The sequence below is a fragment of the Strix aluco genome, chromosome 3 (assembly GCF_031877795.1).
Source record: "Strix aluco isolate bStrAlu1 chromosome 3, bStrAlu1.hap1, whole genome shotgun sequence".
NCBI lineage: Eukaryota > Metazoa > Chordata > Aves > Strigiformes > Strigidae > Strix > Strix aluco.
In genome coordinates, this window is record NC_133933.1 from 128881525 (window position 1) to 128902558 (window position 21034).

General features: G+C 46.3%; 1 protein-coding gene across 1 annotated transcript; it reads left to right on the top strand.

The window, feature by feature from the left end:
• The first annotated feature begins 1112 nt into the window (after positions 1 to 1112).
• Positions 1113 to 20216, top strand: EFHC1 (EF-hand domain containing 1). Its single transcript, XM_074820832.1, has 11 exons — positions 1113 to 1175; positions 6501 to 6722; positions 8847 to 9134; positions 10955 to 11104; positions 12515 to 12707; positions 13014 to 13234; positions 14041 to 14181; positions 16093 to 16306; positions 16937 to 17084; positions 17940 to 18156; positions 20084 to 20216. Exons 1-11 carry the CDS (start codon positions 1113 to 1115, stop codon positions 20153 to 20155), a joined length of 1929 nt encoding a protein of 642 aa, XP_074676933.1. The 3' UTR covers positions 20156 to 20216.
• Positions 20217 to 21034: the final 818 nt, after the last annotated feature.

Here is a 21034-nt window from a genome sequence, read left to right on the forward strand (position 1 = left end):
CCTGCTTGGCCTTCAATCTATTATTTTCCTTTCTAAGCTCATCAGACTCATTCTTTTATCTCCCACTGGCTGGCTTTCTTCTCTCTCCCACACCATGCTTAGACAGACAGTCTGGCTGCATTTCTCTCTGCTTGACTTCTATTTACAAAACTCTCAGATCCCGCTGCCTGCCCTTGAATCACAGCCTGGCCTTCTTGTGTACTGTTGATAAAGAGACCAAGGGAAAGACATACAAAAAACTCTTCTCTCTGGCGATTGACTTGGCTCTCTTTTCTCTTGTACGTTTGGGAGTGACTATTGCACAACCACCTTTTCCTAGATGTCCCCCCTGCTGCTTCTTTTCGCTGCTTCCTTCAGAAACAGGTAAAAACTGTTTAAAAGAAAGGAACCGTGTCACTGCTACATATTACAAAGCACACTATTTCACAGCTAATATACATACAATATACATCATAAGCCAGCTCAATCACTTCTCCCATTAAAATGTTTTGAGCGCTCCTGGTATGCATTTGGCCCTCCACAGCTACTCCTCTCCCTGGGCACAGCACAGGGCAGGGACAACTCCCAAAAAGCAGCCTGGCTGCCAGAAACCTGTTTTGGAGGCCAAGATTTTTAATAGCAGGGACATAGCCCAGCTGTGCCAAGGGGGTGAGGGTCTGGCAGAGTCAATACTGAGTCTACACTGCGAGATGCTGAAAGGCCCCGGCTGGCTGTGAGGGGGAGGAGGAACATGGCGGCGGCCTGTGTTGGAGTAGGCCGAACCGCGCTCAAACCCGTAAGAAAACGGGATATAATGCTTTCCACAGGTCCCAAGACTGCTTCTTTTTCACACTACGGGGACGAGGCCGCCCTGAGCCCCCTTCCCAGCCTGCCGGGAGGGGGCCCGGCCCCTCCAGCCCCCGCCCCGCGGCTCGGGCCGGCTCCAGGGGCCGCACTCCCGCCCTCCCGTTGCCACGGCAACGCCCTCCCCGTCGCTCACGGCGCAGGCGCGGGAGCCCCTTGACTCAGTGCGCATGCGCGGCCCCCGCCTGACGAGCCTGCGCACTGGGCGGGCCGGCGGTTGCCATGGAGACGGCGTCGCCGGAGCCGGGGTAGGGAGAGGCTGCACCGCCATGAGCCTGGGGCGGGAGCCGGGACTGCCCTTCCTCCCGGGCTGCGCCTTCAGGGACGCCATGGTGAGCGCAGCCGTCCGGTGAACCCTGCCTCCCGGGGATACCCCGCCTCCGTTCCCCCGGGGCGCCCCCAAGCCCGGTCTGGCCCGGCCTAGCGGGCCCCGCCCCCCCGAGAGCCTCCCTGAGAACCGGGCCTCTACCCCCCCACCTGCTCCAGGGACTCGTCAGTGACTTGTACCCTGTCTGGCTCCGCCGGGGGACCTGGTAACCACTGAAGACACCCCCTGGGAACCTGGTGCTCCCTCAGATCCTCCTCTAACTCCTCAGGAGACCTGTTGCTCCTAAACTCACCTAAACCTCTTACCTCTAAAGTCACCCAATATTCCCCCAAGGGACATGTTACCCCCTAAACCACCCCAAGGGAACCACCTGTTCCCTCAGACCACTCCCTAATTCCCCCCGTGAGGCCTAGTACCTCCCGAATTCACCTAATGTCCCTGAGGGGACTTGGTGTCTTGTGAAGCCATGTCCTGTGAACCTGGTACCCCTCAAACTCAGCAGACACCCTTCAGGGGACCTGGCACCCTGTGAAGTGATCCTCAAGGGACCTGGTGCCCTGTAAACTCATCTCATGCTCCCCAGCAGACCTAGCACCCACTGATCTCTCCCCCAGGGGAGTTGGTATTTCCCAAAGCCAACAAGTATCTGCTGAACTCACTTCTGGGAGACTTGAGCTCTCTGAACCCACCTGGTGTCCCTTGACCCCACCCACAGCTGACGTGGTACTCCCTAAGTTCTCCCAATGACATTGAAAGCCTGTTACCAGGGGACCAGCTATCCCTGAGCCCACCCTCCAGGGGACTTGGTACTCTTAATCTTGTCCCCAGGGAACCCATTGCATCTTGCACCCATCTGATAACCCCCAAAATTGTCCTGATAGCTTTGGAGAGGTAGGTTATCCCAGCCTCATTTGAGACTCCAAAAACTTTATAACTGCAGAACTACTATCTGCAAACTCACCCCATGGGCATCCAGTACCCCTGAATCCATCCAATAGTTCCCCTGCTGGTTCATGTGATACCCCAAGGGAAGGAGTATCCCCAAATTCACTTTACAGTCTTGAAACCTGATTCCCCCAGGGAAAACTACTGTTTCTCTGAACTATCTCAGTTTTCCCAAAGGGATGTGTTCTGAACCTACTGCTCATTCTGATACTGCCCTGAACCAGGACCCATAAACTCACCTGATAGCCCCTCAACTGACTTGATATACTCAGGAGAACCAACACTGTCCAAACCTCAAGCAGTCCTCTACCAGGAATTAATCCCCCACACCATCCCAGTACAGTTATGTCCTGGACCCACCCACCCCCCTCAGAGGGACAGATACATCCCAAAGTCACCAATCTCCTGGGCAGTCAATACCCTCCTGATACCCCCTTCTTCAAAGCTCTGATACTTCCACAAATGCTCACCCGGTATTGCCTGGAGAACCAAATCCTTGATAGTCCACAGGGAACTAATGGTCTGGAGTGTGAGAACCTGATAATCTTCAGAGAAGTGGTATCTCTCCACGGAACTGATACCACCACAGCCTCCAGGCCCATCCCAAGGAAGTGAGACCCTCTCAGCTGCTGCCAGGTTCCTTGGAAGAAGTAGTTTCATCCTCATCCTCTGCACTTGAATTGACACCTAAATGAGGAAGCAACCTCTCCTTTTCCTCATTCCCAATGGCCCATGCACTAAGGATCTGATAACCCCAAATCATCCCAACATCCTCTTGAGGAAGCAGTACCACGGATGAGAAGTGATACTCCCTGAGTTCCTTCCAGTACTGTTTCAGGGCAGCTGATTGCTCTGACCTTCCTTCTCCTTGGGGAACTAATTGAGTCTTGACACCATTGCTCAACTTCAACTCAATGCTATGAATGTCAGTTTGAGAAACCAATATCCTGACTGTTTCCCGCAGAAGCAATGCTCCCAGACTTTTGTAGGGAACATTTTATATTGTTCCTATGTATTAAGCTCCTTACAGTTCCCTGGAGCTTAATATCCTTAAGAACAGGCTCCTCCATTTCCATAAGGCTCCATATTCTGAGTGAGGCCCCTTCTTGCCCCTGTTCCCTCACAATACATCCAAGTTGTCTGGTCATCAGGAGAATAGGGCCTCAGTATGCTCTGGTATTCCAGAATAAGGAACCTCATGTACTTTTATGTTAACGTTTGTCATGGAACATGCTGTACTGAAAAAAAAAAAAAAGAGACTTATCTTGGGACAGTACTCCTTGTCCTTGATATTCCCACTGAAAACTGACACCTCCGGAATAAGCACTTCCATGTCTTCCTGATACGTTCCCTAGATTGTGCTCTACAGAAGAGAGAACCTCCTAACCAATCCAGGCTATCTTTTGGCGAATCCTCAGGTGATGGTGAGCCCCACTGCGGGTCAGCCAATCTGCTCTTCCCATGTCACTCACAGAGGCTCTTTACTTCATGGGACACAGACCTCATGCCCATTTGATCTTCCGATGGGAATGCTAATTATCCCAAAGGAGGAAAACTTCCCTTCCATCTCCTGCCACCGCAATGCTCCTGATAATTCCAGAGGACACCACAGTATTTCTGAGGTATCCTTGTAATAGAAATTTCTATAACTCTTGATTATGCCTCAGATGGAGTGGGGTGGAACCTCTAAAGGATCTTAACAACACTGAAGGGATCGAGTGCTCCCGTAGGAAGTTGTCCTATGTTTCTTAGACCGGTGGTGGTACTGTCACTACTATCTGTTTGATAGATGTGCTCTTGACAAGGACCGTGTCATGATGGGCTTTGGTAAACCCAATCCAGATCATTCTGGGTGCTTTTGTGGGAACCCAGTTTTCTCTTGTTTTCCTAAATAGGACCCTCTCTTTTCTTTATTCTGCTTATGTGTGGATTGGGGCTACCCAAAGATAAATTGTGACTGTACCAGTCTTAATGGTGCCTTCCAATGTGAAAAGTCAAACTATTTGCTAAGTCAGTGATGACTGAGTTCTTCAACAGAAGTGGAGTCATTTACTCGTAATGACTCCCTTCAATCATGCAGTAACAAAGGCTATCTCAGAATTATTCTCAGCTTAATATTATTTCCTCAATATAATTTATAACGTCTTGGAAATCTACAATGCAGATTTCTGCCCCAGCAAAATATTATTTCCTCTATCAGTATAATCCTGCCTGCTTTAGTCATGTGACTGCTTCTACTGACCTCAGCAGCGCTATGTGTGTGTAAGAAACACCCACAGGACTTAGCAGAGCAGATCATTATTTTAGAGTAACTTGAAGTATTGAACTATTGGTAATGTTTTAAGGAGATCTGGACTCCAGACATGGCTTTGTAGCGTTCCTCAGGGTGAGCCCTAGTGAGTGCTATCAACTCACTTTGCCTCAATTTTCCAGTCTCTAAAGTGGGCATCCCCGTATTTGTTTTCCATGTGAATGCTGAGAAGCGCTGAAGAAAACCTCTGTGTTCAAAGAAGATAATATTGTTATTGCTTAGTGCTCATGGGACAGAGGAACAGGCACTGGGAGGGGGAACGGCATTTGTAGGAAGCATTATAGACTCGGTAAAAGGACTTCATTCAGTGGAATTCCTTCAGATACGGGCTGGCAGTAACTGAGATTAGGAGTTTACATTCTGGGTTTTCCCTTTTAAATTTACATTAGTCACCTGATACTGTGAGATGTTATCTGGCATCCATGCTCACTTGGGAGAGCCTATCAACTCTGGGATGTGAATTTGAGAGGTGTTTTCTTTAGGCAGCTGTGGGCCCTTAAAAGCCTGTGCACTTCTCAAACACCGATATTGCCCAATTTAAAGACAAACTTCCTGGTTTTGCTTGAATATTTTTCCCACAGCTTTCTCTTGGTATTTATTTAACAGAAGAAAATAGCAGTTCTGTGGCAGGCCTAATGTTTGTAAGATGTTCTGTTAACATTTCTTCAGTAGACTCTCTTGTTTTCACCTGAACCTGTTTTCCTGACTGCTCTGTCCACAGCAAGTTCCGTAGTACCAGTTTAAAGAGAAAACAGGCGACTATGTGAAATTCAAGTGGGGCCTTGAAGGTATAAATAAGATTAGAGGTTTACCCATGAGGAGTGAGGGAGGGGGTGGAGAAGAAATGGTTCACATGCCTGAGGTTGGACTGATTGCAAGTCTGAGTCTGGAAAAGGAGCTGAAGCTTGTTCCTTCAATGCTGGAAATGCACACAATTCCATTTTACTTGGCAAAAGTCAAGGTAAAGTCAGGGGTTTTATTATCAGGGACTCACAATTTCTTCTGCTTTTTCTGGAGCATTAAGTGCTGACAGCCCAGTGGGACCAGCCAGGCACGTGTTATTTCAAATGCTTTCAGGATTGCAGGTGAGGTACCAGGTGTGGTGGACTGTACAGCAAGTCAAGGAGTCTGGTGTCACTCAAGTCCAATCCTAATCATCACTAGTGAAGAACAGGACTGGAATGACAGAGATCAGGCCCTATTCACAGCTCTGACATTTTTTTGTTGTGTGTCTTAAGCAAGACAGGGACCTTCCTGTGCCATCTGGATAATTATTTAGCTTGAAGAAGGGCTCAGTAGCTGGCATGAGACAGGTGAAAGGCTCTGAGAAGCTCAAAACCAAGATTAAACCAACAAAGCAAGAAATTACAGGTGAATCCTATAGCCAACATTATACAGTGCTCACAGAGATAGAATTCTTCTCGTTTTACACTGTGGTTGTGGTTATTTCATGTGTGACCCTTGCATGGGCTGTGGAGAGGGATGGTGAAACAGCTGATGTGCTTTGGTACGTTTCATAATTGCAGCTCTATGAGCATGACACACCTTGGTTTAGCCCAGTGAAGAAAATCCTGTGAATATCATCCCCAGGAGAGAGTTAACAAAACAAATAATGATGGAAAACACAGAGGGTGCACAAGGTGTAATAGTCAAGGGAGCACTGTAAGGCAATAACAGAGTGAGGTTCCGTGGTGCTCTGTGCTGTCATAACACAGAGTAGGGAACAAAGAGTTTGTGAGAGAAATACTAGGGCAGATAAAGTGCTGTCACCCCATTCTAGGTACTGAGAATGGTGGCAATAAGGAAATCAAGTGATTTAAGCTCTTGGGGAGTCTGTGCCAGTACTAGGATTTGAGTTCACTCTGATGCTTTGTTCCTCCAGCCACTTACTGTTTTTTCAGCCTTCTTGATCTAAGTGTAAAATCTGATTGTAAAGAACTGCTGCAGTAGGTTATCCTAAAATGCTGGGGGAGGCATTCTGAATTTTACACTCTTTCACTGGTTTTCTGTGCTTTTGGTAGCTGTATCTACTAGGTGCATGTAGTATTTTAACAGCTGGATTTCCTTCCACAGAAAACATCTTTTCATCGGTCCCAGACACTGGGCTACAAAAATGGATTTGCCTTTTCTCGGCTGCCAACAGTGGGGATCGGTGGGGAGCGACTCTATGTGAATCAGCTTTCTCAGGCTGAATTAGATGAATTATCCAACCAGAGACCCACACTGACCTATGGGCCAGCCAAGCGGGCTCCACCTTCAGGCTTCATTCCAGCACACGTGGCTTTTGACAAAAAGGTATAAAGAAGCTTATTCCAGGAATATTGCTGGCCAAGTTCGGAGACATAAACAGTCAGCTCCAGGGTTCATGGGACAGTGTACAGCAGTTTTCAGATGCCATAGCCCTTAGTCAGAGACAGCTGAACCCCAGACTGAAAGAAGCTTTCTTTACTTGGGAGGAGGATTATAATACATAAACGATGTAAGACATTCCCCACAAGTTATGCTAGAGCATTTCCAGCAGGCGTTGGAAAAGAAGTTTGATTAACTCTGAAAAGCTTCAGTTTATAACCCTGTAAATCCTGTAAACCACAACTTGGCCTTCTGTGTTTCCAAAACTATACTGAGATTGTAACTGAGCTTAAACTATAAAAGACAGTCTGCAACGGGGACCCTGTTAGACTGTTTAACTGTGGTCTATCTATTTATGCTTGTCACCACAGCGTGTTACAGCTTGTACTGCTCCATCAGTACCTCCTGCGCTACATCTTGGTGATCGTATTGGACCAGGAGGCAGATGTGTGTCTGCTTGGAGCAGTCCTGAGCTGACCCGTGATTTTCAGTGTGCCAGTGGCCCAGACTTGCAAGCTGGCGAGCGCAGCCGCGGCCATGGACAGAGCTGTCACTGCAGAGCGTGCAAGGCTTGGCAGACCTGAGCCTGTGCAGGGGTTTCCACGCTGCCAGGCAGGCCTGGAAAGGCCAGTCTGCAGCCAAGCCTCAGCCCGTCTGTGAGACAGGCTGGGGAACAGATGTGCTGTGTTAATTACTGAGGCTATTCCTTCAGAGTAATGTAGATGTTGCTGTTTCATCTGTTCGACACTTCTCTGCCCCTTTATTCAAGCCAGAGCAGCAGCAGGGGCTCCAGCGCTGCTGGGGGAAGTCACGATCCCTTTTGAAACACTTTTGCTGTCTGGTAGGAACTTGCTGGCTTTATCATCACTTAATTACCCAGGCCTCTGGGCTGATGTAGGCTGGGTATGCAAGGCCTGATTGGCCACCTACATCCTCTTAGGGGCACTGAATGGTCTTGGAGGAAATATTCCTCATACTTCTGCCAAGCACAGGAACTGTGATTGACTGGCTGATTTGTCTCCTTGCTTCTCCAGCACAGATTAGCTTTTGCTATTCACACCTTGAGTATTGTGTCCAGTTTTGGGCACCTCAATACGAGAGAGATCTCGAGGTTCTGGAGCGAGGCAGAGGAGGGCAAGGAAGCTGGGGAAGGGCCTGGAGAATAAATCCTGTGAGGAGAGATTGAAGGAGCTGGGACTGTTCAGTGTGAGGAGGAGAAGGCTGAGGGGAGACCTCATCACTCTCTACAGCTCCCTGAAAGGACATTGTAGAGAGGTTGGTGCTGGTCTCTTCTCACAGGGAATTAGTGACAGAACAAGAGGGAACGGCTTTAAACTGCAACAGGGGAGGTTCAGATTGGACATGAGGAGAAAAATTTTCCCAGAAAGAGTGGTCAGAGAGTGGAATAGGCTGCCCAGGGAGGGGGTGGAGTCCCCATCCCTGGATGTGTTTAAGGGCCGTTTGGATGAGCTGTCGGGGGATGTGGTGTAGGGGAGAACTTTGTAGAGTCGGGCTGAGGGTTGGACTTGATGATCCCAAGGGTCTTTTCCAACCTGAATGATTCTGTGTGATTCTGTATGTGATTCTGTGTGTGATTCTGTGTGTGCTGAATAGATGTGACTTTAGATGACCCATGCAGATTTTAAAATCCACAGATGTGGATGAACTCTTTACCAAAATCTCCTAAAAGCTTCCCTAAATCAGGGTCTGCAAAGCTGACAATAGTAAAGAAAGTCATGTATGTCAGAAAACAAGATTACTGGCAGTAACCAAGCACCTGGCAGTAGCTGAAATAGCGGGTGATGAAAGAGGAGTAGGGAAAAGGCTGTAGTTTTTACACCTGTTTTGTGTACCAAGCTTGAAAAGGCAGGTCTTGATGAAAACTCTCATGATGCCTCTGCCACCAGTCACAGATTAGGCTGCAGTTGGCTTTGATGATCTTATAGGTTACAATCCAGTAATTTTGCACTGCCAGAGCAAATTACAAATAAATTATTGGTATTGATAGACTAATCAGGGTGTTCAGACTGTTTCTTTCTCTCTCTCTTTGTTATATTGCCCCTTTGGCAGATTTTGAAGTTTGATGCCTATTTCCAGGAAGATGTTCCTCTCTCCGCAGAAGAGCATTACCGGATCCGCCAAGTGGGTATCTATTACTACTTGGAAGATGACAGCATGTCTGTCATAGAGCCCGTTGTGCAGAACTCTGGTCTTCCTCAAGGCAAACTTATCAGACGCCACCGGGTGCCCAAGAATGACCAGGGGGAACATTACCACTGGAAGGATCTGAATCGGGGCATGAACATCACCATGTACGGCAGGACGTACCGCATAGTTGACTGTGACCCTTTCACACAGGTGTGTTGCTTGTATAGAGGGCACTGACACAGGGAATCCTGGAATTACAGATGGACAGACCTGTTAGAATCCAGTAGTTTGCATCTGTAGCTTTTACAATAAGGTTGTTTGCAATCTTTCATTTTGCTTTTTGTGGAGAATTCTCTCTTTGGATCAATGGGAAGTTCAAGGTATATTTGCTGAGGGCACGTTAATTGCTCAGTATTTTTGCCACATGGCTGCCCCATCCTTTGTCCTCAGAAATGCTCCTTATAGTACAAACTCTAAGCCTATTTCTGTATGAACAGAATTGACCTAAGCTCATTTCTATGTGTACACCAGTTTAACTGCTTAGAGTCCAGATGAAACCTTGTGCATATGTAAGAGGGAAATTACTGATCCTGACTCTTTTCTGACTTAATACTCCTCTGTTAAGAATAGGGGAAGGAATGCCCTTAGTAACTGCACCCAGCTACAGCCAAGCCAGAAGAGCAGTCATGATCTGTGGGTTGAGAATCGTGGTATGAACTGACCTTTCTAAGAGAGCTTACTCATTGCCTGCTTTTCTATTTCTGGCTATTTCTGTACCAGTAAATGAGATAATTACAATCCAATAACAAGTTACAACAAATACCAGTATACTGGTATCCTCTTAGATTGTCCCCTGTATAATCTCAGCCCTGGACAACTATTCTTCTAAGCAAATCCCAGGAGCAGTCCAGGAGTTAGAATGTTCCAGGAACCATTCCCAAGAGGTGAGTTACGTGCAGCCAACCTCTCCTGGAGGCTGAGAGAGTTTAGATGTAGGCCTTGCCAATTGGCCTCAGTTCCCAGGGATGTTCCCAAACATGTATAATATATTGGTATATATGTGGCTGTTGAGAACATGTGGGGCCAGCTCTGCTGGAGCTGGATGACTGTTAAAGTCAGTTCACATCAAATGAAGAGCTGATCCTCGTGTTAGTGTTGGTTGGTTAATGGAAAACAAGAAATGAGCTACGTGGGTCTACATCTCAAGGCCACTAGTCTATTTATCATTAACTGGCATCCTCCAGACCAGAAAATAGTGAGTCTGACAGTGTGAACCTGCCTTGTGAGTCTTCAGGGTGATCTCACGTGACTGTTGGAGATGTTTGCATGGGTGCTTCCTGGGCTGAATGTTTTCACGGGCCATTTCCCAAGGCCAAAAAGGGAAGAAATCCATTGACTTCAGTGTTTGTTTTGGGTGACTGATGTGAGTACACAAGTAATAACCTAGCGTTTGTTGATGCATCTGAGGTAAGCAAAAAATCCCTTTATAAACAAGCAGATTTCCCTCTTTCTGTAGGAAAAGTACTCTTCCTGAAAGATGGAATGAAACTGCCACTCTGGCATATATCCTCATGACCTGAAGGGCCTTGGTGGGCCTAGTGTGGGTAGCACTAACTTCCACTGTCTGACACATTGGGGAGCCCTAGATCTCTTGCAAATTCAGACTGACTACATCCGTGGTTATGCACTAATTTAATCTTTTTCATTTCCACAAAAGAGACCAACTGACAGTTATCCTCCATTTAAAACCCTACGGCCAAGGGAAACTGTGCTCAAGTAAAATCTGAGTTAGGACTGCCCTGATTAATTAAAAAGCAAACAAAGCTAAGAAGCAGCTTAAACAGAAACATATTGGTCATCTTCTATTGTATTTTCTATTGCAATAGAACTAATATTCCTGCAGCCTGGTGGTCTGTGAGGGAAGAACTCGCAGTATTCTGACAACACTTATCTCAGCCCATCTGTAATCTCTAATTACCTCTTACCTTCAGAACTCACGGCAGCATTAATACCTCAGATGACCTTTCTAGGTGTTCCTGGAGAGCCAAGGACTTGAACTGAACCCTCCAGAGAAAATGGTTTTTGATCCTTACACAGAACTGCGTCGGATGCCTGTGCGCAAGTACATCACACCCTCAGACTTCGACCAGCTCAAACAGTTTCTGACTTACGACAAGCAGGTGAGAGAGCTGGTAGTGATTACCCACATTACAGACTAGATGTGTTATTGAAACACGAGTCTTGTGAGTGTCTGCAACCTTACTCATTCTAAAAAATCTCAGTCTGCTGAATAGACTCCAGATTTGCTCCTTTCTTGGCTTTGGTGAGAAATAAAACCTTTTATGTTTTTGCTGAGCTTTGTGCCTTGTAAACTCCTTCTCTTTGGATTGCAGAGCCTACGCTCTAGATCCTCCATTTCTCTCTTGCTTTCTGTTGGGATGAGATAAGCCACCTGCCTTGGGAAGTTAGCAGCCAGATGCAGTTCTATTATGAACAGACTTGCTGCATCCACTCCTCTCTTCCCGAAACATTGATGCCAGGTGCCAGAGTGGACAATTTCAGACAAAAAAAAATGCCACTTGCTCTGACTGAATTCTCCCTGTGCACACAGTTGACTAACACTCTCCTCCCTGCTCCTCTGGATCTTCTTTTCATCTAGCAACAATGTAAGAAACCCTATAGACTACATCTATGCTAGAAAATAAAACAGGGCCAGGACACCACCTGAGTTCTGCATATTGTTCCTGGCCAGCTATAAATCAAACAGTTCCTGGCCAGGAACTTTGTTAGCAGAAGCCAGGATCCTATCCAGTTGCCATTTTGGATATGGTTACCCTGTTTTGGGGGGAGCTGTGTGTTTTGCTGTGTGGATGCAAGCTGGGCTATACCTGTCATTTTACTGCCAGTTTAACTTTAGTAACTCAAGTCTGCACTGGGCCAACTCTGCCTGCAATGGCCATTGGGCAGGAGCTGTACCTTGGGAAGGTACAAACTGAGGAGTTTGATTTCTGTGGCATTAAAAGATGGTATTTCCACTAGGCAGAAGTGCGATGGGATGTGCAGTGAATGCAGCCTCCTCAGGACTGCTGAGTGTATTCCCCTCAGTCTTCCTCAGCATGAGAGTAGTAAAGAATTGGCCATGAAACCTCCAGGAGGTGTAAGAGTCAAAACAAGATTCTGTCTTGCTGTATTAAGTTTCATTATAAAAATCACTCCCTTAAGATTACTTCCCTACTCATTTCTGGACAATTATTTTCTGCTGCTTTTTAATCACTTCCCCCCCCATTTCTCCTCATGCTTCCTGAACTAAATTTCTTGTCTTAGCATAAACTGTTCTCTTTCATTTGCTTCTGTCAAGGTAAGCCAGGCCTGTCCAGCTCTCCAGGCCTCTGCTGCCCTTCCCATTGCTGCCTCAGCAGCCCATTCATCCCAGTACCCACAGTACAAGGGCTTGGTTCTTCTGTACCTGACAGAGAAGATTGATGAGATGCCTCCAATCACCCAACCCATTTCAACCCACTTCATTTGGACAAAGCATTAGTAATTCTCACTCACATTTGTCTTCTCTGCCTCTTTTTTCTCCACCCCAGGTCCTTCGTTTCTACGCCACGTGGGATGACACTAACAGCATCTTTGGTGAGAATAGGCCTTACGTCATCCATTTCTACTTGGCAGATGACACAGTGGAGGTTCGGGAAGTCTACAGGCAAAATGATGGTAGAGACCCATTCCCAATACTGATAAAACGCCAACGCTTGCCCAAAACCTTTGCGGACAAGAAAAGTAAGTTTAGATTGGTCAGCACATCTGTGCTAAAGTGCCTTGGTGGGTAGACACATGTGTGGCAGCTGTGTCAGAGAGAGTCTGGAGAATTTTTGCTGAGAATACTCCAAGTGTCATCAGTTTTTGGCCAAAGAAAAGTTCTTTAAATACTCACTAAATTCTATACCTTTTAGGAAACAGTGGCAGGACAGCAGTACCAACAGCTCCCTGGAGCTATTTATACAGCTTGCTTTTGTATCCCTTTTGCTAGGAAATGTTAACATCTACCTGACTGAATTGTTTTTCCTTTTACTCCCTTGTCCTTAGAGACCTTCCCAAGCTGTGTGCTGGAGATCTCTGATCAGGAGGTACTTGAGTGGTTCACAGCTAAAGATTTTGCTGTTGGCAAAACTATCACCCTCCTTGGACGCACCTTCTTCATCTATGACTGTGATGAGTTCACACGGAACTTCTATCGTGACAAATTTGGCATTACAGACTTCCAGCCAGTGGAAATAAAGAAGAAATCACTTGAGGAAGTTCCACGGGTACTGCAAACAATTTCTCAAAGGAAGGGAGGGAAGGAAGCAGTTGGTGTAAGATCTTATAGTAAAGTATAGGCTCAGCTTAGTAAGAACATATAGTAAACCAGTTCAGCTTAAAGAAAAGAGCAAGTAATTTGAAAAAGACAAGGCAAGAAGGGTCATAATTGATTTAAAAATGAAAATCCTCTGAAACTGTTGATTTCTAATACTGTAAAGTACAAAGCACTTGCTAATAGTGATAGAAAGAACTCTGGTTATGTCTATACTAGAAAATCAAACAGTGTCAAGGTTTGGTTTTGGCTGGGAAGCCAACTGGCACAGTCTGGCTGCACTCATACTACTAAACTCTCCCTCACTCTCCAAAACAGCATTGCCAAGTCCAAACTGCCTACCGGGGACAGTCACAGCCCTTGTCACCTCCCAGACTGAGCCTAGGAGTCATTTGGAGTGCTAACTGTTCTAGACTACAAACGTGATGGGGGTTAGGTTAACACTCTAACCATATAGATGATTGAGTTCCTGTGCACAGGAAGGTTTAGTTATTAGTATAGTCATAGTCTCTTTATTCAGAGAAATTACCTGGCTTTCTGAATTTCAGATTTTCTTAATTCTCTTAAATATTTTCTGTAAGTAAGGGGTCCAACACATGGCCAAGCTGGTAGCATCTCTACTGGGCAGGATGTCACAGCTATTGCTACCTGGTGACAGAAGATTTCTTTCCAAACAGATGGTTTCTGATAAGCTGTCCTGCAAATGTTGCCTTGTTCTTAGTTTCAGCTGTTTATGCTTGATACCTCCTCTGGATGCAGGTAATTCCTCCCTATAATGGTTTTGGTGTCCTTGAAGACTCTCTTCAGAACTGCTTTTCTCTGTTTCCAAAGCCTCCCCGGAAAGATATAATTAAGATGCTAGAGAATGACCACAAGGTGCTGCGATACCAGGTGGCCCTGGTAAGTGCTTTCCTTGATAGTATAAGGCCAGCTTGTGTTGTAGAGTCAGAAGGATGGGAGGAACAGCCTGCTTGGACAAGGCTGTTAGCAAATTCTCCTCTGTGCTGGTGGGAAAAGAGGCTTCCCCAAGCTAACACTAGTCCCCCCTTAGGGGATACCATTGGGTTACGTGTATTTGCTGTGACAATTAGTGGCATGCAAAGGTAGAAAAAAACAAGGCCAGAAAGTACAAAACAGACATGCTACAAAACCACAGCCATTTATGGAATAACTCCCACTGACATCAGCACGTGACAGATGGCCCTGACTGAAACAGCACTGCAACTGGGCACTGTGCCTCTGCCTGCCTTCAACCGCTGCCACAAGCGTGAGCTTCTGTCTCTCTGCTGCTGGCTCTCAGCACCCGTCCTTCTCCAGGCCAGTCCTGGCCACAGCAGCCAACAAGGGGCTGTGCTAGCGGAGCAGCCAAGGGCCAGCGCAGAAGCCAGGGAGTCCGCAGTGACGGTGCTTTCCACCCACGACAGCAGCGTTAGGGCCCTGGCCTTTGTGCCAGCTTTACAGTTGGTTTATGCAAGGAGCCTCTGGCACATCCAGCAGTAGCAATGGCATTTCCTGTGCTGCCTGGTGCTTGCCTTCTCCAAACACTCAGGGTGAGTAAGGGCTGATTTCTTTTCCCTATTGTGCAGGAGCTCCTAAAGGTCACAGCTGACGAGTTCAGAGCCACTTAATTTTAAACTAAGCAAGTAAACCTACCGGTGTGTCAGGGGAGTGTCTTCCTGTGACTAAGAGCTGGAAGCAGCACCAACCTCTCTCAGGCACTCATTAGTAAGAGCAGCCCTGCGGAGAAGGACTTGGGGGTATTAGTGGATGGAAAACAGACTATGAGCCAGCAATGTGCACTCACAGCCCAGAAAGCCAACTGTGTCCTGGGCTGCATCCAGAGCAGTGTGGCCAGCAGGTCAAGGGAGGGGATTCTCCCCCTCTGCTCCGCTCTCAGAGACCCCCCCTGCAGTGCTGTGTCCAGCTCTGGGGGCACCAACATCAGAAGGACACGAACCTGCTCAAGCGGGGCCAGAGGAGGCCACAAAGATGCTCGGGGGGCTGGAGCACCCCCCTGTGAGGACAGGCTGAGAGAGTTGGGGGTGTTCAGCTGGAGAAGAGAAGGCTCTGGGGACACCTTAGAGCTGCCTCCCAGGACTGAAAGGGGCTACAGGAAAGATGGGGAGGGACTTTTTATCAGGGGATGTAGGGATAGGATGAGGGGTAATGGCTTTGAACTGAAAGAGGGTAGATTTAGATTAGATGTAAGGAAGAAATTCTTCCCTGTGAGGGGGGTGAGGCCCTGGCACAGGTTGCCCAGAGAAGCTGTGGCTGCCCCCTCCCTGGCAGTGTTCAAGGCCAGGTTGGACGGGGCTTTGGGCAACCTGGGCTAGTGGAAGGTGTCCCTGCCCATGGCAGGGGTTTGGAACTGGATGATCTTTCAGGTCCTTTCCAACTCAAACCATTTTATGATTCTATGGTTCTAATGAAAAATAGAACTTTAATATTACTGAATTTTACAGCCAGTCTCTCTCTGTGATGAATCATTCCATATGGGATATTCCTTTCTCTTGGATTACTCAGTCTGCAGAAACACTGAATATGTCACTGGAGCCCAGATTCTGCTTCTGGTAGCCTGACTAGAGCAAGTAACCTTTGAAATATAGATATTTAATGCTTTCTAGGGCTTTGTTATGCTATGACAGCATATCTGTAGCTTTTGACCTACATCAAGTGCTTTGTTTAGTCAGCTATAAAAAAAGCTATGAGCTGTGGGTGTTTATGAATGGGTTACTAGCTACTCTCTAAGCACCCCAGGAAAGAAAAACCTGGTTGAAATGTTATTTTCCAAAGCCACTACCTTTCCTCTAGGAATCACCAAATCCTGAGGACAGAAAGCGTCGTTTCATCCTTTCTTATTTCCTCTCCAATGACACGATCAGCATCTATGAACCCCCAGTCCGTAACTCTGGCATCATTGGGGGCAAATACTTAGGAAAGACCAGAGTTGCCAAACCAGGCTCTACTACAGAGAATCCCACATACTATGAGCCTTCTGACCTCACCATCGGTTCTACAATTGAAGGTAAAATTTGATAATACTTTCTGAGCATTGGTTTTCAGTGCCTGCTCTGATTATGTTATTTATTGCATGGACAGTGCATATACCTTCCTTCACTTGAAAGATCTGTTCCTTCTGCTTCTCATCTCATTTGAGTTTCTTGATCACCAGCTGGTGTACACTGATACAACTCTGTTGCTGTCAGTGTTTGGACCTTTGACATAATTAGGAAAAGAGCTCTGTTCTCCATACTATGTGTTCAGTTTACATTTTGGGACCTGCCAGGATTCCCAGAGTTAAAGCTATGCCAGATGACTACCAGCAGCAAAGGCCATAAATCTATCCTATAAGGAAAATAAATGTAATATGAAATGTATATGTAAAATGAAATATTTAGAAACACACCAGTGCTAATGGGGGAGTCATTGTAGGCCCAAGCATGGGGCCTTTGCTCTCAGCAGCTGCTTTTCTTGCAGTAAAACTCCCTTTGAGTCAGTGAAACTATTCTCACTTCAAGGACTGAAACAAATAGCAGAGCTCGCTCAAACCCGAGCCCAGCCACAAGAGAGGAACCATGCTCTCTTCTGGATGATGAAGTGACTTACCCATGCTGAAAGGCAAGTAACACTGCTTTCTTTAATGCCTCTTCCCCAGTGTTTGGCCACAGGTTTGTTATCACTGACGCTGATGAATATGTGCTTAATTATATGGAGAGCAATGCAGAGAGTTTCCCTGCTGCAACACTGCAGTCCCTGAGGGATCATTTTCACCCACGGCAGGTGGTAAAGGAGACTGCCAACAGGTAGGCTTCAAAGGATGGCGTTGTGGAGCTAAAGGAGACTCAGGGTTTACAACTACGGGGATTTCCAGCAGCCTCCATGGGCTTCAGCTTGCTGTCTGATGGCTGCCCAGCTGATTATTCAGCTCCAAGAGCCTGTGTCTGCACACATACAGAGGGGGTCAAGTGTGTACAATATAATATCGCAGCTGCTGCTGACCCAAAACCCTTGTGGGACAGCTCTGGCTCAGCAGCAGGGATACTTTCAGCTAAATGGACACAGTCATCTTTTCCCAAAAGGCAGCAGTTAACTGTAACAGCTGCTGCTAACAGTATCTGCATGAGCCACTAGATGCTTGCAGGCTCAGTGGATGGTTGGTGGAGTCTTTTTTTTTCATTTGCTTGGGCTGTGCTTATCAGCCCATCAGAGCCTAGACCACATCCTCTTTTATATCTGTCTGGACCCATTTTGGGTGACACAGTAACAACCCTATTACCTCACAACACACTTTGGAGTCTGTTAGTAACATGGTAGTTCAGGGGCTCTGCTTGAAACTAGAGTTGCATACACGTCCTGGGACCGTATGGAGCACACAAAGAAATGCTCCTTGTCTCAGAGCACTTGCAGACAAAAGGTGCATGGGGGAAATGTCCTACAAAAGGAAAATAGTTTATCTAATGCTCCAAGACAGAGACTGAGCTTCATCTCCAAGTCCAAGCTGAGATGAGCTTGCCATAAAGACCAAGCACCCCAGAAGCCTGCTGTGTATTCAGAAATAGAGTCTGGCCAGCCATGGTGGGCAGCCAGCACACAAATGTCACAGTAAGACTGCCAGAAGTAGCTTTGACATGAAGTCCCATTCTTCATTTCTTCTACAGTGACGTCCCCACGCTTCAGACCAGCAAGCAGGAACTGGATGAATTAATTGTGCAGGTTCAGGAAGAGCTGAACCTCCATAAGAACTTGAACAAGAAGAACATTCAAGAGGCGTTTCTTCGGTGCGACAAGGATGGCTCTGGCATCCTGGACAAAGCAAAATTTTTAGCCCTTTGCGACAGCTTGGGTGTGCCGACCAACATCATTCTTCTTAACAAGGTCAGAAGGAAGGGGTGCTGTGCGTATTGAATTCCCCTCCTATAGCCAGGCGAGATCAACAGCTACTCTACCCTACAAAGGGGAACAGCTTCAAGAAAAGGGCAAGAGAGTCCTAATTTGGAAAGGCCTCTGAGCTGTTGGACTGAGCCTGTGTCCTAAAGGAGGAGATAATTGCTATCCTCTAAGTAAAGGGAAGATATATTACCCAGGTTGTCCCCCAGATTAGCTGTTTGGCTGCTCTGTTATATGAAGCCTGAAAATGCCCACTGCCTCAGATCTGAGATGAGCAGAAGAGGTTGTATGTCATGATAGAGATCAGGCATAGGCTACTGCAGAGCTACCAAGTGTCTGTCATGACTTAAGAACACCTGGGCTCGAGTAGAGATGACACTGAGGTGCTTAGGGAATGAGCCTTAGGAAAGCTTAGACACATTCTGGGTTTAACAGCAACTGAATTGAAGATTTGAGAACTAAGTGTTGTACCAACAAAAAAAAAGAAGAAATTAAAATCATAACCACTTGATTAACACAACTAAAACAGAGGCTTGCTGGGCACTGTGAGCAACAGCACATGGAGATCACAGTCTGCACAGCAGAAAATGGGAGGGGAAACTGAAGAGAAAAATTAAAGCAGTGGGGATGGAGGATCCTTTCAGGAATATGACTGGCAAGGATGCTTTCTTAGCTTTCTTAGCATAATGTGATATGTGGTAGATTGGTGGCCAGTAAAGGCAGACTCAGAGTTTAAAGAAATCTAGAAACCAGAGGGATTATTTCCCTTACTAAAAAAAAAAAAAATCTTCTAAACCAACCGTGAGCATCATAGGATGGTTAGAAAGGTGCACAGGCAGGGTATTTATGTTTCTGAATGTGCAGTGAATAAAGGCACCCAGGGCTTTGCTGTACTAGAGTTCATTGGAGACCACTCTGCCCTAAGGAATTTACAATGTGGTAAGAGTCCTTCCTGCTTCCACTCCAAGAATGGGAGATGAAGCGTCATGCCCAAAAGCATGTGAAGAACCTGAGACAACAGAGGCTAAACCCCCGTGTTTGAATCCCCATCTAGGACCTATACACTAAAAGTAGGACCTATACACTAAAAGCATCCCTCTTCTCTCTTCAAATGTTAATATGGGTGTGCCCAGAGCCCTCTGAAGTGTGGCGGTGCTATAAATTAAACATATGGCAGACAGTTAACGACTGTCTGGATTGGAGAGGAGCACAGCTGTCAGTCACACAACAGCAATCCCAGTAAATCTGTCTCCAGGCGACAAAAGGAAGAAGAATCCTTTCAAGGAACTGTGATATTAGACCTTTTCCATCTCCCTGGGTGTCAGAAGGAGATTAGTTATGCAATTAAAGAAACAAAAGCCCTCTTTCTTCTCCTTAAGCACACAGAGGCTATAGCTCTGTAATACAATGCAGGGTCAGGCACGGATACCAGAACTGGCTCATTAGTAGGGCTGTCGCTGAGCTGAATTATCTTGTGTCTCCACTTTATGCCATGTGCACACACCAAAGCAACACCAGCGAACAGTAACTGTTAGATATGCTGCCCCCATCCCACATTTGGCACGGATTTCTATGGGGTTTCTGAAAGATTTGCTGTGGCCTATATCGGTCTGTGGCCATGCTTTATTTTTTTGTGGATCTGTTGCCACTGTGGGCATACTCAGAAGGCAATCAGGGTTAAACTCAAACACTTTAACTCTTCTTCTTGCATAGATTAGTGTCATCTATAAGCATTCAAGGTTACCTGTGATTCAGGATTACTAAGGTGGTAGACTTTTCCACACAGGGGAGTAATATCTGCTTTGTCACACAAGGAGCACCTCTGGGCACTTTCCCCTAAAGAAACAAATTTGCAGCTTCTTCCAGCTCTTTACAGTGTTTGTTGTGTTGTTGGTTTTTTTTTTTTTTTCCCCAGCTGATTGACCTATGTTCTTGTGGAGAAGACAAGATAAGCTACCATGACTTCCTTCGAGCCTTCCCCTCGTGATCATTGCCCAGAAGCTGAAGCCCACGATCAGCAATAAAATTCTTAGCTGGCTTGACTTTAAGACATTGTGCTTTAAAAAGGATGCTCTAGTCTTCATCTTTGCTTCACTCGCTGTCCTCACAAGAGCCAGCTAATTTTACCCTCACTTTGTTAATTTTTTTTCCTTCCTAACCTCTCCCTGCCCTTTTAGCCACCACCAAACTCAACCTCACTGGATATTCAAACTCAAATGCTGGATATTGAAATGAAACTCACAGAAGAAAAAACTTTGGAGAACCAAAGCCAGGTTCTCCTGTTGATCTCTCAACTTTTTAATGCAGTACAGCAAGGCTTGCTAGGGCTAAAACTCTCTAAAGCCTGGAAGGATAACCAGAGTCTCTTACAAAGAGTCAAAAGGGGCCTTTCACCTTCAAGCAGCGAAGACTGCCAGTTTAAATTGTTATTTGCATTGCAAGAAGATCTAAGAGCCCTGCCATGGACCATGATAAACTCACACTTTCTAGTCTGAACATAAGCAATGTTAACATATGCATGGCTGCTATAACTGTTAATAAATTTGCTTGAAACAGAAGTACCTCAATGGCTGGAATAGCAAAGGATTAAAGTGAGGGGGGGGAAAAAAACCACAAAGTGTGATTCTGGGTTTGTTTGAAATGGAGTGGTAAGTTTAGCTCTCACATATCTATGGAGATCGCAGGGGTCTGTACACAAATCTGCTGACAGCAGCTTTGCATTTTTTAACAAAAGGTTGGGAGAATGGTTTTAGGACTGAGATACTATCTAAACCCATCTTATGCAACCTGTCCTCTTACCAGACAGGTCCAATGAAAAAGGAAGACTAGCAGGTGGCATAACAATAGAGTTATGACAGTTGTGCTC